Below are 15,160 nucleotides of genomic sequence, written 5' to 3'. Positions count from 1 at the left end.
GGCCACAGGAAAAGATGGGCTGGATTTGGAAGGGCCATAATTTGTGTCGAGCCCTGAACCAAAATGTTACGAACTCACTGGAGGCCCTCGGGGTACCACGTCCCAAATGGCATCCCCCTGCCATCCCCTGAGTTACTCATTCTCGGAAATGTTTTTCATCCCATACGTACTGTTATCTGTGTATTGCATGTGTGTATATCCCTAAACGGTATATAGTATTGATTTGTATTCTTTTTAATGTTTATTTATTTTTGAGAGAGAGAGAGAGAGAGAGAGAGAGAGAACATGATCGGGGGAGAAGTAGAGAGAGAGAGGGGGAGACACAGAATCGGAAGCAGGCTCCAGGCTCTGAGCTGTCAGCACTGAGCCCGACGCGGGGCTCGAACTCACAGACCGTGAGATCACGACCTGAGCCGAAGTCGGACGCTCAACCGACTGAGCCCCCCAGACGCTGCTAGTATTGATTTGTATATTTTGCACTTCCTAGAAATATCATCTTTTGGGTACCCTTCTGCCTCTTTGCTCAGTACTTTGTCGGTCTGTCTGTCCGTCGCGCTGTGTGGAGTCGTGCGTTACGTCTTTTTCACCGCTGTATCGCATTCTGCTGTCGGACCACACACTACCTGCATCATCACTCTTCCTCTGGGACTGAATGGACATTTAGATTACTACCTACTAAGGCCTTTCCTTACGGGGACCATCGCTTTTCATACTCCGCGTGACCTCTTCGGGGAGGTACTTTGAGAATCCCCTTGTCCAGACGAGAAAGCTTTTGACTTAGAGCAGTTTGGTAACTTTCTAAAGGCAGTGAAGAGCGAAACTGAAATCGGAACCCGTGACCTTTCCACGATGGAATCTGAGTTTATAGCCACTTTGCCACCAGTCCGTATGTTGTGTTCCGTTAAAGCGATGATAGCAGATCCTCCCCGACAATGACCTCACGATACTGATGTGCTGTCGACAAACTCAGCCTCTCTCTGAGGACACCTTGAATCAGTGCCAGATACGTTGAGCCCTGTGAAAACAGCCAGGTACGGGATTGTGCACACACGAACAAGAAACCTCACTTCCTAACCACAGTGGGTAGGGACCGAGGAGGCATGAGCCCAGATACGGTGCAAGCACTGACCGGTTTTCGATTAAAAAATGCGAAAGACCCAGGAGATTTGTCCCGCGCTTTCCCTGCCCCCCGTAACATTTTATCGAAGTCGTGAGTAATTTGGGAGCTGGTGTTTCCTGTCTTGGTGGGGACCAGCATGATGGGCTGTGGAGTTTGGCCTGCCAGGAGGGACTCGGTGAGTGTCAGGGATGCCTTCCGCGCCTCTCTCCACCAGTCCACGTAGCACTGTGTCCGTTTTTGTCTCGAAGCTGCAGTCTCCTCCTCTCCCCAAGCCTCCGCTTTTGGGAATCCAAACCCAAACGTTCTCTCTCCGCCCGTGTCTCCCTTCCTCTGCTGGGAAGGCTCCCTAGCTCGTTCCAGCTCACTCAGATGACATTTAAAAGAGACCAGGATGTGATTTTTCTAATGGCAAAATATAGTATGAAGGAGGGGAAAGTTTTAATCAAGTGGATGTATTCTCCGGAGGGGAGCAAGCACTTCATTTTAATTCCTTATTTCCCTTTGATGAAAAGTTTAGTGAATTTTTATTATGTAGAATTTATAAGACGGCTGGGTTTAGGTAATCAGCTTTAATATTTATACTCTTAGGGAAAGAAATAGGAATCATTAGTAAGCATGCATAATTAATGAATAAATTACATTTCCCTTTGTTTTCTTTCAGGTACAAGGAAATGCTAGAACTGGTGATCTCACCCAGCCTCACTGTAAACGGCGATTGTCCGGGTAAACTGAAGCTTAGCCGCACCGACGCCGATGTCTGGACTCTGAGTGACATAGAAGGTAGGCCTCCTGGCGTGAGTTTCGGCGGGACCTGTGTTGGTCCCCCCTGCCCCACCGCGGAAGTTAGTAAGGGACTGGCAGCCTTAGACACGCATCCTTTCGAAAACACCGTCACGATGGCAGTTTCTCCTCCCGCCATCGGGATTGTTGCCTCTGGACCAAAAGAAACTTTGGCATGCCCTGCTGACAGCTCCCATCTAGTCGGTAGAGGTGTGAGCGTGCTGGTTCGCGTTCTGAACTTCCTGTCCCGAGAAACGCTGACACTTCCACCGCGGCTAATAGTCAGTTTCGGGTGTGTTACAGGCCCCGGCCCTGGGTGGGTCCTGTGGGGTCCGGGCTCCAGCTCAGGAGTCTGTCCCTCAGCGCTGTCCCCACCCCTCCACTCCCCCCCCCCCCCGCCCCCCAGCCATCCTGCATCCGGGCAGGCGTCTTGTTTACGAAGGTTTGACGCTGGGACCAGAACTCGTCTGCCTTTGGCTTTCAGGTTGGGTTGGAGTCAAGGAAGCAGAGGAGAGTTAAGCTGTTTAAAAAATTATTGGCAAATGGTGCAGCCGAACTAGTTTTCGCTAGAACAATTCCAGCTATTGTTTGCTCTGTTTGGGATCTGTCAGCCTTCCTGGGAGAGCTGGGAGTTAGCAAAAGGCATTACGCTATTATGTTTAACCATTGGGCTTAACCCTTTAGTCGGGCCCGCTTTCGGATTTGCCGCCGGTGTCCCGGGACCCCGGGCTGACTCTCCTTCGCTGTCTGTGTATGATGCCAGCTCAGGGGGCATCGATCCTGCATCCTGTCGTGGGAGACCAGAGCCTTGTGTCTAGTCAGATACAACATCGCAAGGAATTTGCTTTTAAGCAACGCCAGGCTTCCACGAATAATGATTACCATCACCGGAGCAATGACATTTCCCTCGCATGCTGGTAACAAAGCTGGGATAAGTCAACCAAAAGTACCACCAAGAGGGTCTGGGCTCCCCCACCAAACCACATGCTGGAGAACATGCCCTCATTCTTCGTGGCCCTTTGGAGTGTAAACTGTGCTCTTTGAGAGTTTGAGACAATTTATTAAGCCCCGTTCGAAGACAATCATTCTCTTCTGAGTAGAGGCACTGTTCGACCCAGGACCTCATTTCAGAGCCAGGCAAGCTAGGAGGAGGAGGCTGCCGGGGGAGGAAGATCCAAGGCTGAATCCCAGCCCCACTGCTCCCCAGACCGGTGGCCTCGGGCAAATTGTTTAACCTCTCTGAGCCTCCGTTTTCTTACCTGTCAAATGGGGGCATAATCACGACCCACTTCCTAGCCTGCTTACTGCTGCCTGGCACACCATGGGCGCGTGGTACCGTGGCTGAACTTGCTATCCCATGGTCATTCTCCTCTGAATCAAATAACCACGGTGCGTGTAAAACCACGGCTGCAAACTGGCAGCTCGCGACCAAGTCTGGTCTTCAGGTATGTCTTTGTTTGGCGTACAACGTCCTTTAAATAAAAGTGAACTTGTACGAATCAGGAGAGTTCACATAAAAATCTGGATTCCTAGGGGCGCCTGGGGGGCTCAGTCGGTTAAGCGTCCGACTTCGGCTCAGGTCACGATCTCACGGTTTGTGGGTTTGAGCCCCGCGTCAGGCTCTGGGCTGACGGCTCGTAGCCTGGAGCCCGCTTCCGATTCTGTGTCTCCCTCTCTCTCTGCCCCTCCCCCACTCACACTCTGTCTCTGTCTCTCAAAAATGAATAAACACTGAAAATATTTTTTGAAAACCTGGGTTTCTAGTTGCCTTTGAGATGCTGAGCACTTTAGACGTGCTGGGCCCACATTCCCACCTGGCTGCCACTAGTGGGAGCTGAGGGGCAGCTGTCCCTCAGATGGATCCCTGCCACTCCCTTCTGTCCTTAATTTTTGCGAGGCACATACTTTGCGCCAGGCCCTGTGGAAAGCAGTGTAACGGCAGATTAACCCTCCTCCTCCTCCTCCCCTGTCACCAGCAGAGCAAATACCTGGCACTTGCTGTGTGCTAGATGTGACTGTACTCACTCACTGAATCCCCACAACCCCAGGAAGGGGGTAGCGTGATTAACCTTGTGTTACAGATGAGGAAACTGAGGCACAGAGGAGTCGAATGGCGTGATTGAGCTGGCGCAGTTCAGCGACAGCCAAAATTTGAGCCTAGGTCGTCTGACTCCGAAGGCTGTTCTTCTTATCAGTGCACTATACTGTTTCCCACTGAATTATGACACCCCTATTAGGCTACGAGCCCATCTTACAGATGTGGAAGTTGAGGCACAGGGGGTTAAATATACGGTAAGCAACCCAGAGACGCACAGCTAGTGGTAGGGCCAGGAATCAGACTCAGGCACTCTGGCTCCGGGGTCTCCGCTTGGAAACTTCAGAATCACTTTCTGCCAAACCCTGAAGAGTCCTCGTGCCTCCGGTAATCGTCCCTGCACAGCGGGAGCACCCGCAGACACCCCATCTCTCTCCTTCTTTTGTGACGGGGAGCTGTCCGCACCCTCTGCCCTGCCCTGGATGGAGCAGGCTGGCTGCTGAGGCGAAGGCTTTGGGGCTGAGTGTTGGGGTGGGGGGAGGTTGCTCCCAAATTCAGAGCAGGCAGGGGCCGGCAGGGGCAGCTTACTCACACACACACACACACACACACACACACACACCCCTTTTCCTTCTCTTGCGATGGGCGGTGAGCTCCCCAGCTCCGCAGGGAACATTCCACCCTAGTTGTGGCCTCAAGTGCCAGATTCGGCCCCCTGGGCCCTTCTTTCGGTGACAGAGGCATTACTGAGTGACTGCAGGGACCCAGATCCAGGGAGGACCCCGGGGGGCATGAGCCACGGGGCCCACATTCAGGGGGACTCTGGAGCGAATGTGGAGCCGAGAAATCCCCCAGTGGCTCCCACTGCCTCCATGGCTCTGCCTCTAACCATCTGTGGGTCCCTGGTCTCATCAGCCTCTTGGAGATTATTTGCCTCATCTGTTAAAGGGGAGTAATTATTCCACTGACCTCCCCGAGGTGATACGAAGATGAAATAGTTAACACACGGAGAGGACTTAGCGTTTCTTAGAAAGTATAGAATGAGGTCTAATTTCCTTACCCTTGGCCACCAGGATCACCTTGTCTGTCCCTGCCAGCCTCTCAAAGTCACCTCCTCCCTGTCCCCTTTGCTCGGGGAACCGAGTCCTTGGACAGAGCCCTGACCTTGTTTCTTTTGCTGTAACTCAGGAGCGTGATTCTGCCCTCGGGGTCTTTGCACATGCTGTTCCCTCGGCCTGGTCTCCCCCTGTCTCTAGGACCATCTTCTCAGCCATCGTTTCTCATCACAGAGGTCTTTCCTATCGCATGTAACCGTTCAGTCCCTCATTTGGCAGGTGTTTGTTCAGGCCGGCATTGTTTTAAGGACTAGAAAGTCAGCCCACAAAAGCCTCTCCCCTCCCGGAGCCTATGCCAGGGGTCTGGCAGGCAAGAGGCTGATAAAACAGTAAATAAGCAAAGTACACAGCATGTCGGACCGTGATATGCGCTGTGGGGTGGGGGCGGGGGGTGGGGAGGAGAAGCAGGAAAGGAGGATAAGGAATGCAGGGATGTAAGGACCTCCCTGGGAAGGTGACACCTGAGTAAAGACCTTCAGGAGATGAGGGAAGGCGTTCGTGTCCACGTGGAAGGAAGAGGAAACAGCAAGTGCAAAGGCTCTGGGGCAGCAGTGTTCCCAGAGCACCGGAGGGGCAATAAGGAGGCTAGCGCAGCTGGAGCCCAGGGAGCAAGGCGCCGTGGGGGAGACGAGGTCAGAAAGATGGCCAGCTCAGACTTCCCCTGACTTCGAGAGCCACTGACAGGATTGTGGCTTCTACCCTGAGTGAGCCGGAAGCAATGAGAGGGTTTGGAGCAGGGGCGGGGCTGTGGGACCCGCATATTGATAGGAGCCCCCCCGCCCCGACTGGGGGTCAGGAGAACGCTGACGTGAGAACAATGGGCGGTCAGGACCGAATGGGAGCCCAGAGACCAGCCAAGAAGGTGTTACAATAATGCAGGTGAGAGGTGCCAGCGCCTTGGATCGGGGCAGGCAGAAGGGCTCAGATTCTGGGCCGCATTTGAGGGGAGAGCCGACAGAACACCCACCCACCCCCGTTTTGGGCCCTGCTGCCTGTCTCCAGCGTCCCACCCTCTGCCGAAGGCGCACGCGTGTCCTCTCGTTGTTCGTCAGGCTCCCAGCTAGAATGTCAGTTCTCGGAAGGCAGCCTTGCCCACCCTCGTCTGGGTTTCTCCCCCTGCTGAGAGCATGTGGGACACCGACACTTAGCAGGTGCTTCAGAAATCCTGGCCCAGCGAGTGAGGACAGAAGGTGAAGCACTCCCCACGACGGTGGGACGGTGGGACGGCTGAATGGGCGCTCCCCTCTGTAGGCCCCACGCCCCGTACCCCTTGCCTAAAGCCCTTCCTTTTCCTCTGTTTTCCCGTGACACGTCAGTTCCGACTCCCCAGCTACCACATAAACACACGATCCTTATAAAGACTCGAGGGGCGCCTGGGTGGCGCAGTCGGTTAAGCGTCCGACTTCAGCCAGGTCACGATCTCACGGTCCGTGAGTTCGAGCCCCGCGTCGGGCTCTGGGCTGATGGCTCGGAGCCTGGAGCCTGTTTCCGATTCTGTGTCTCCCTCTCTCTCTGCCCCTCCCCCGTTCATGCTCTGTCTCTCTCTGTCCCAAAAATAAATAAAAAACGTTGAAAAAAAAAAAATTAAAAATAAAAAAAAGACTCGAAACATCAGACCACATCTCCCCGTGCTCAGTGTCCCCTCCCTTCCCCGGAACCAACCACTGTTACCGCGTTTTGTGCGCAGGCTGAGACCTTTTTGTAAGCCCTCGCATTTGTACCGATTGTATTTATGTGACTTAGGTGTGTACGTTTATGTATATATATTTACAAAGGTACCTTTACTATAGGAATTAACAGTGTCGCTGGAAAAACTTCTGGGACACAAAAGCTAGCGTGTAATACAGATTTGCTCTAACTTGCTCTGTTCACTCAAGGCGCGTTAAGACATGATTTACCTCTTTTTAGCTTCACTGACTAACACACTAAAGAATGACCCAGTTCATTAAGCCATGCCCGGTCCGTGAACATGAGGTTATTTGTAATTTTTTGCTCTTGCAATCAATGCTGCCGGGCTGTCGTCATGCAGGCTGTTATTTGAACACGTGCCGTCTTGCTCTAGAGGAGATGCTGGTGGTCATCAGCTTGTTTGATGCACCTGCTGTGCGTGAGGCCCTGGCGACCCGGGAGAGAACCGGACCCACCCGCAGCCTGCCTTCAGGGACTTTGCAGGTGACTGTGTTCCAGGGACCCTTTCTGCATCTCCCCACGGTCCCTGCACGTCACATCCTACAGGGTTTGGGCTCAGCCGGGCCATATGTGTCTTCGAGGTCCGCCACTTGCTCCCTGGGTGAATGTCACCCAATTCCTGTTCTCCCTGAGCCTGTCTCCTCACCTGGATGATGAAGATATGTTCGCTGCACGCGTTTGTTCGTTAAATTGTTCCAGAATGCCTGCCGTGAGCCAGCGCCTGGTGCAGGTGATGGGAATATAATGGTGAAGGAGACAGACCCCTTCCCAGAGTTCATGTTCTAATGGGAGAGGCAGGTATTTTTACACAAATATGGGACTTCAGATGGTGGTAATTTCTATGAGGAAATAAAGCAGGAATGTGACAGAGGTGACCTGTATGCAGGCCAGGGGTTAGAAAAGCTTTAGCGCGATTATGTTAAAGCCTTTTGCAGAGTGCTCGATGCTTAGAAAACACTCGGTAGAGGTTAGCTCTGTGTCTCTCGCTCTTTAATGTGCATACACTCACCTGGGAACTTTGTTAACTTGCAGATTCTGATCGGGCCTAAGGGTCTGCATTTCTGACAAGCTCCCAGGTGATGCTGATGCTTCCGGTCAACCAGCCACTCGGAGTAGCGAGGTGCTAGCTCCGTGGTTCTCAAATTCTTTTTCATCAAAGTCACCTTGCAAGTTTTGTTGGCACACAGATTGAAGGGCCCCACTGCTGGCTTTGCTGGTTGGGCCTGGGGCCCAAGAATTTGTGTTTCTAACAAGTTCCAGATAATACTGATGCTGCTGGCCCAGGGACCACACTTTGAGAACCAGATTTCTGCACTGGCTTTGAACCTGGTTGGCTTTTGAACCTGGAATCTCCTGGAAGGTTTAAAAGAAAAATGTCTAAGGCTCATGTCCAGATCCCACCCCCAGAAAATCTGATTTAATTGGTCAGTAGTGTGACGCAAGCAATGGGATTTTTCTAAAGCTCTCCAGACAAGTTTGTTGTGCACCCAGGGTTGAGAACAGTTGTTTTAGATGGCAAATTCCTCCAGGATAAGGACAGTTTTTTATTCCTATGTACATATTTAAGTTATTGTTCCTGATTAGCAAAGAGCTTAGTCTATGACTCATGGTAGATCCTTAAAAATTATTTATGGATGGATAGGTAGATAGATTAATGGGTGGAAAGGTAGAGGATGGATGGATGGATGATGGATGAGTGGATGGAAGATGGGTGGTTGGGTAGAGGATGGATGTGTGGGTAGATAGAGGATGGATGGGTGAATGGATGGATGGATAGGTGGATGGATGGATGTGTAGATGGATGGATGGGTGGATGGATGGATGTGTGGATGGATGGATGGATGTGTGGATGGATGGATGGATGGATGGATGGATGGATGGATGGATGGATGGATAGGTGGGTGGATGGATGGATGGATGGATGGATGGATGGATGGATGGATGGATGTTTGGATGGGTGGATGGGTGGATGGCTGGCTGGCTGGATGGATGGATGTGTGGATGGATAGATGTGTGGATGGATGGATGTGTGGATGGATGGATGGGTGGATGGATGGATCAGTGGATGGATAGATGTGTGGATGTGTGGATGGATAGATGGCTAGATGGATGGATGGATGGGTGGATATGTGGATGGTGGATGGATGGATGGATGGATGGATGGATGGATGGATAGGTGGATGGATGGGTGGATGGATGGATGGATGTGTGGATGGATAGATGTGTGGATGGATGGATGGATGGATGGATGGATGGATGGATGGATGGATAGGTGCATGGATAGGTGGATGGATGGATGGATGGATGGGTGGATGGATGGGTGGATGGATGGATGGATGTGTGGATGGATAGATGTGTGGATGGATGGATGGATGGATGGATGGATGGATGGATGGATGGATAGGTGCATGGATAGGTGGATGGATGGATGGATGGGTGGATGGATGGATGGATGTGTGGATGGATAGATGTGTGGATGGATGGATGGATGGATGGGTGGATGGATGGATGGGTGGATGGATGGATCAGTGGATAGATAGTTGTGTGGATGTGTGGATGGATAGATGGCTAGATGGATGGATGGATGGGTGGAAAGGTGGAGGATGGATGGTTGGATGATGGATGAGTGGATGGAAGATGGGTGGTGGGTAGAGGATGGATGTGTGGGTAGATAGAGGATGGATGGGTGAATGGATGGATGGATAGGTGGATGGATGTGTAGATGGATGGATGGGTGGATGGATGGATGTGTAGATGGATGGATGGATGTGTGGATGGATGGATGGATGGATGGATGGGTGGATAGGTGGATGGATGGATGGATGGATGGATGGATGTTTGGATGGGTGGATGGCTGGCTGGCTGGATGGATGGATGTGTGGATGGATAGATGTGTGGATGGATGGATGTGTGGATGGATGGATGGGTGGATGGATGGATCAGTGGATGGATAGATGTGTGGATGTGTGGATGGATAGATGGCTAGATGGATGGATGGATGGGTGGATATGTGGATGTGTGGATGGATGGATGGATGGATGGATGGATGGATGGATGGATGGATGGATAGGTGGATGGATGGATGGATAGGTGCATGGATAGGTGGATGGATGGATGGATGGGTGGATGGATGGGTGGATGGATGGATGGATGTGTGGATGGATAGATGTGTGGATGGATGGATGGATGGATGGATGGATGGATGGATGGATGAGTGGATGGATGGATCAGTGGATGGATAGATGTGTGGATGTGTGGATGGATAGATGGCTAGATGGATGGATGGATGGGTGGATAGATTAATGGGTGGAAAGGTGGAGGATGGATGGATGGATGATGGATGAGTGGATGGAAGATGGGTGGTTGGGTAGAGGATGGATGTGTGGGTAGGTAGAGGATGGATAGGTGAATGGATGGATGGATAGGTGGATGGATGGATGTGTGGATGGATGGGTGGATGGATGGATGTGTGGATGGGTGGATGGATGGATGGGTGGATGATGGATGAGTGGATGGAAGATGGGTGGTTGGGTAGAGGATGGATGTGTGGGTAGGTAGAGGATGGATAGGTGAATGGATGGATGGATAGGTGGATGGATGGGTGGATGGATGGATGTGTGGATGGGTGGATGGGTGGATGGGTGGATGGGTGGATGGATGGATCAGTGCATGGATAGATGTGTGGATGTGTGGATGGATAGATGGCTAGATGGATGGATGGATGGGTGGATATGTGGATGGTGGATGGATGGATGGATGGATGGATATGTGGATGGATGGATAGATGGATGGATGGATGGGTGGATGAACACAGGATGGTCTTGAGGAATCACAAATAACTTTAGGCCGATGATTAGCTTTGAATCCTTAGTAAAATCTCCTTATTTCTGTATCTGTAAAATACAGATAATAAGTTCTTCTTTCAGTTGTTATGGACACTGATAGAGGGAAGACTCATGCAGTCCTTAGCACAGCGCCTGGCTTATAGGAACCACTTGAGAAATATTAGCCATCATTCACTGCTATTCAAGGGAAAATTGGATTTGAATTGTATCCTGTCTTCTGGAAGGAGAGGAAAAAATGTTGCGGAACTAAGAAAGCAAAGCTGAATAGAGAAAACTTTTTCATTTAAAATGCAGATACATTTTGCAGAAGCCAAGGCTGTATTCTCGTTGTTTCCTCTGAGAGGTGAGACCGCGCCCAGGGGACAAGCTGGGCTGTCCGCTCTCAGACCTCCTGCATCTCTTCTGTCCTGGGCACAATAGGGTCTGATTTCAAGTTCCCATCTCATGAGTTCCTGCCTGGACCTGGCAGATTTCGATTCATCTCCTCCCCCCAGCCAGGTTGAGCTGCCCAGACCTTTGCCAGAGTCCTCACCTGGCGAGAGGCGGATCCGCTGTGCCTCTCCCACCCTTCCGCCTTTCCCAGCTGGCTCCCTGGGGGCCTTAGCACCCCGAATGACCTCTACCTGCATGGAACAGAAATCACACTCTGGGGACGCCGGTGTATGGGGAAGGAAATTGCCAACCCTCTCCTTATGAAAAAGGGCACCGACTATTATTAATTATCAAATGCCTTCCCTGGATAAAGAGCTCTCACCCCTGGCCGTGTCTCCTGGACTTCACACATTCTCCAGCCATTGTCTGCTGTATGTTGGTAACACCTCTCTTGTCGCTTGCTTACTGATTTTTCTTTAAAACTGCTCCCTTTCCGTAAATTCATTTTAAGAAGATGACGTAACACCAGCTCCAGAAATGGAAAGTTATGCCTTTGCCGGTCTTGCTGTGATTCGCATACACGTTAAAATAAGTTGGTGATGATTTACATAGAAGAGCGTGTGTTCACATCTCCCCTAAAACCCTCGCGCTCTGGGATTTACGGGCCTTGTTTCTTTCAGTCCTCAGGAACACCCCTATGAGGGACAAATGACTTGTTCGCTGTCACGTAGCCACTCAGTGAGAGTCAGATTTGGGGTGAGCGCTTCCGGACCGCTGATACAGTGCTCTGTCCCGCTGTGGTTGTCCCTGGCCTGAGAGCACCTTCAACCCCCCACCCAAGGGAGATGAGCTGATTCAGTTTGGAGACTTGTACCTTTTGTAGCAAAGACCTGCCTCAAGACATCTTGCTCTAGGAATTGTCTCATCTTATGGGGATCACTTAGAAGTGGCCCCTGGGGTCCAATTAGGCAACATTATAGTGGCTGCCGCTTGCAGAATCATGAGCTTTTTAATCCTCCCAGTGAGAGTTTAAAAAAAAAGTGTCAACATTCAAATTGGGCTCCCGGATTTAAGTGGCTTAAGCAAGGGCCCCAGAGAACGGAAAGCTAAGAATAGCTCCTGGCGTGGAGTGGTTCCCACTTGGCAGGTGCCTGCCTCTTGCAGTCCTGGCAGGCACCTGGTTATGAGGTATTGCCCCATCTTGTGGATGTGAAAACCGAGGCTTAGAGAGAGGCAGTGACAGGCACAAGGTCACACAGTTATCCTGCTGCAGCGTCAGGATTCGTGTTTGGGTCTGACCCCTTTCAGCCCGTGTGCTTTTTGGGGGGAAGAACATGAAGTGGACATGTTACAGACATTTGGGTTGGAGATCTGGCCCACGGTAGGTGCATGAATGCACGAAAATGAATGAACAGAGTGTGAGTGTCTCCGCACGAGTTCCTTCACACAATCATAGCCACACAGAAGTGTGCATTCACACGCACAGACCTAGCTTTGGTTGCCTTGATTGGATCTTATGTCTTGATCCTTTCCATTATCTCCCGGCCCCGTAGGCATTTGAGTTCGTGACTTCTCGAGTGGAGATTTATGGTTACCAACCCGGAACTGGGATACTTTTTAATAATTTGCAGTTCTTGCTTAGCCAGTAGTCCCAAACCGTCACCAGTCAGAAGTGTGGTTTCCCGGGCTGCATGTCAGCACCACCCGGCAGCTTTCTTGCCCTGCCGGCCTGGAGTCTGCGTTTCCACAAGAGCCCCAGGCGAGTCCCGTGGGGGCACTGCCCTATGCCAACCACTTTCTTCCTTCGCAACTTGTTATAATTGCAATTAAGTACTTACTTGGGCAATTCCTTATTTGCCATCCATCTTCCCCACTACACAGGACGTTCCTGACTGCTTCAGCTCACGGTTAGAACCCAGCTCCTAGCACACGCCTGGTGCATGGTGGGCCGTGGAATAAGTGAATGGATGAATGAGTTGAGTGAGTGAGTGAGTGAGCTCATTCCAGAGGTTTTGGCCCTCTGTTTAGTTAATCCTTCTCCCTCCAGCCATAGGAAGCTGGGGAGGAAGAGGAAGAAGCTTAGAGTTTTAAATTCAGAAGGGAACGGAGGAGGCTGTCTGTTGCTCCCCACTTGAGAGCCAGCTGTCCCGTTTTATGTACCAGCCACCTCTTCTGGGACCCATGGTGAGGCTGGGAGATGGGCTACACCGGGTCAGGTCATTACAGCTGCTTTCACCTCTGGCAACGTGGATGTAAGGCTCCCTCAGTGAGTCCTCCGTTGGCCTCAGCCCCATGCGTCATGGCAAGTTCAGTGGCACTAACGAGGTTGAGAACAGGAGGCTGTGGTCAGTGGAAGGCCATCTCCATCTACCAGGCTCCAGATCCCCCCAGTAGGAGAGTAAGCTGCTGCTGCTTCTGAATGTGGTGTTTTCACCACCCTGAAGACGCTGGGGACTCACTGGGTGTGGGGCCTGAGGGTCACCTGCCCCTTGTGCTGATGGCCCCATGTTTTTTTTTTATTGTTTTTGAATGTTTATTCATTTTCGAAAGAGACAGAGCACAAGGAGGGGTGGGGCAGAGGGGGTGGCCGTACACAGAATCCAAAGCAGGCTCCAGGCTCCGAGCCGTCAGCCCAGAGCCCGACGCGGGGCTCGAACCCACGAACCGCGAGATCGCGACCTGAGCTGAAGTCGGACGCTTCACTGACTGGGCCACCCAGGCGCCCCTTGATGGCCCCGTGTGTTTGTGTGGGGCTCACCATGAGCCCTCCCAGATTGCCAGTTTGCTTGTACTCCTGCTGGCCCCTCCGCCAGACTCTGTGAGACTCCGGCCTCACGCGGGGACTCGTGACCACAGTCCACCCCCTCGCTACCCCTCCGGCAAGCTGTGGCACCGCGGTCGTGCTGCTGTGCAGAGCATCGTTGCCTTCAGGCAGTGACGCTGCGGGGCTGTGGGCAAGGTTGTTTCTGGGCTGCATGGAAAGTTCGGTGGCCCGGCCTCCCATATCTCCACCCTCAGTGCATCTGTTGCTCTCTGACTGCCATCGGGGAAAGCTGTCAAATACAATGGCATTCAGAAAGTGGTGACACGAGCAGCCAGGAGATCACCGAAAGACGTCCCGGGCTACCCGGAGGACCCAGTTGTCCCCTGTGACTTGAATGATGATGTTCACTCCGTCTTCCACCTGGGGGCTGGCATCCCGTACGGGACCAGCCTGCCAGGCCCACTTACCAGTATGCAGGTGATATGTTCATATATATGTGCACACAGGCCTCCTGGTCCTTGTGACCTCTGAGGACATCAGCCTTGGACCACAGCAAGAATGCCAGAGGGACAGAGAAGCTCTCTGCTCCCGGCCAGGCCCTGACCCACCTCTGCGTCCAAGGCACTGAACTTCTCCGTCCTTGACCCGGTCCCACCCAGGCCCCCTGAAGAAGGGAAGGAGCGTAAGAGCCCCACCTCGTCACGTCCCATCAGGATTCCCGACGAGGTGTATACCGTCCCTACCTGGGAAAAAAGGCAGAAGGGAGCAGGGCAGGGAGGGAGATCATTCCCCACGGAATGTACTCATTTCCCAGGTTTTCATTCCCCCAAGGGTCCTGGATGAAAAGTTAAATGTGATACCCGCCCAAAAAGATAAAAGCCTGTGTTTCTCAAAAGTCACGCAGTCTGCAGCAGGAAGATCTCTTGTACTGAATGCCCGTGTCTCGCTTGCACAGTCTTCCCGGGGGGTCGCCGGGGCGGGAAAGGGAGAGTCTTGTAGGTTTGCAAAGCAGAGCAGAGGAAGCTGGAGCGAAGCAAATATGCAAATCACGGCACGGAGGTTGGGGCAGAAAGATGCTGCAAATTTACAGAACGCCAGGTTAATCCGAGCCCATAGGAATGTTTGTTTCCATAAGACGCGATTTTTTTGAATATTTACATACTTATTTAAGAAATCATATTCGAAATGTTTAATTCAGTAACTTATGTATTACTAAACGCACTCAAAACATGGGCTTTTACCGCTAATGAGAACTGTGTCTGCCTCGGAATGAGACTGTTCATCCTCTAGTCCTGGGGGAGGGCGGGGACGGGATGCTGGAGGTCCTTCCTGTCTGGGGCAGCGAACCCCAACCAGGGAAATAAATGAGCATTGAGTGAGCACCTACTGGGTGCCAGGGGCTTTCCTTGGCATTAGACCACAGCTGTTCCGGACACACAG

General features: G+C 52.0%; 1 protein-coding gene across 3 annotated transcripts in view; it reads left to right on the top strand.

Moving 5' to 3' along the window:
- Positions 1 to 15,160, top strand: part of EYA2 (EYA transcriptional coactivator and phosphatase 2) — a 256,663-nt gene that overhangs the window by 81,816 nt on the left and 159,687 nt on the right. For 2 of the 3 annotated variants that reach the window (XM_019458255.2, XM_019458253.2), the window contains exon 2: positions 1,782 to 1,900. In XM_019458255.2, coding sequence (XP_019313800.2) covers positions 1,792 to 1,900 — 109 coding nt within the window. In that variant the 5' untranslated portion in view covers positions 1,782 to 1,791. Of the gene's footprint in view, positions 1 to 1,781; positions 1,901 to 15,160 lie in introns of those variants that run through there. The other variant, XM_019458256.2, reaches the window with a different exon arrangement.

Source organism: Panthera pardus, unplaced genomic scaffold (assembly GCF_024362965.1).
Source record: "Panthera pardus isolate Hobbes unplaced genomic scaffold, ASM2436296v1 HiC_scaffold_25, whole genome shotgun sequence".
Lineage (NCBI taxonomy): Eukaryota > Metazoa > Chordata > Mammalia > Carnivora > Felidae > Panthera > Panthera pardus.
This window is presented reverse-complemented; position numbering and strand designations above follow the sequence as displayed.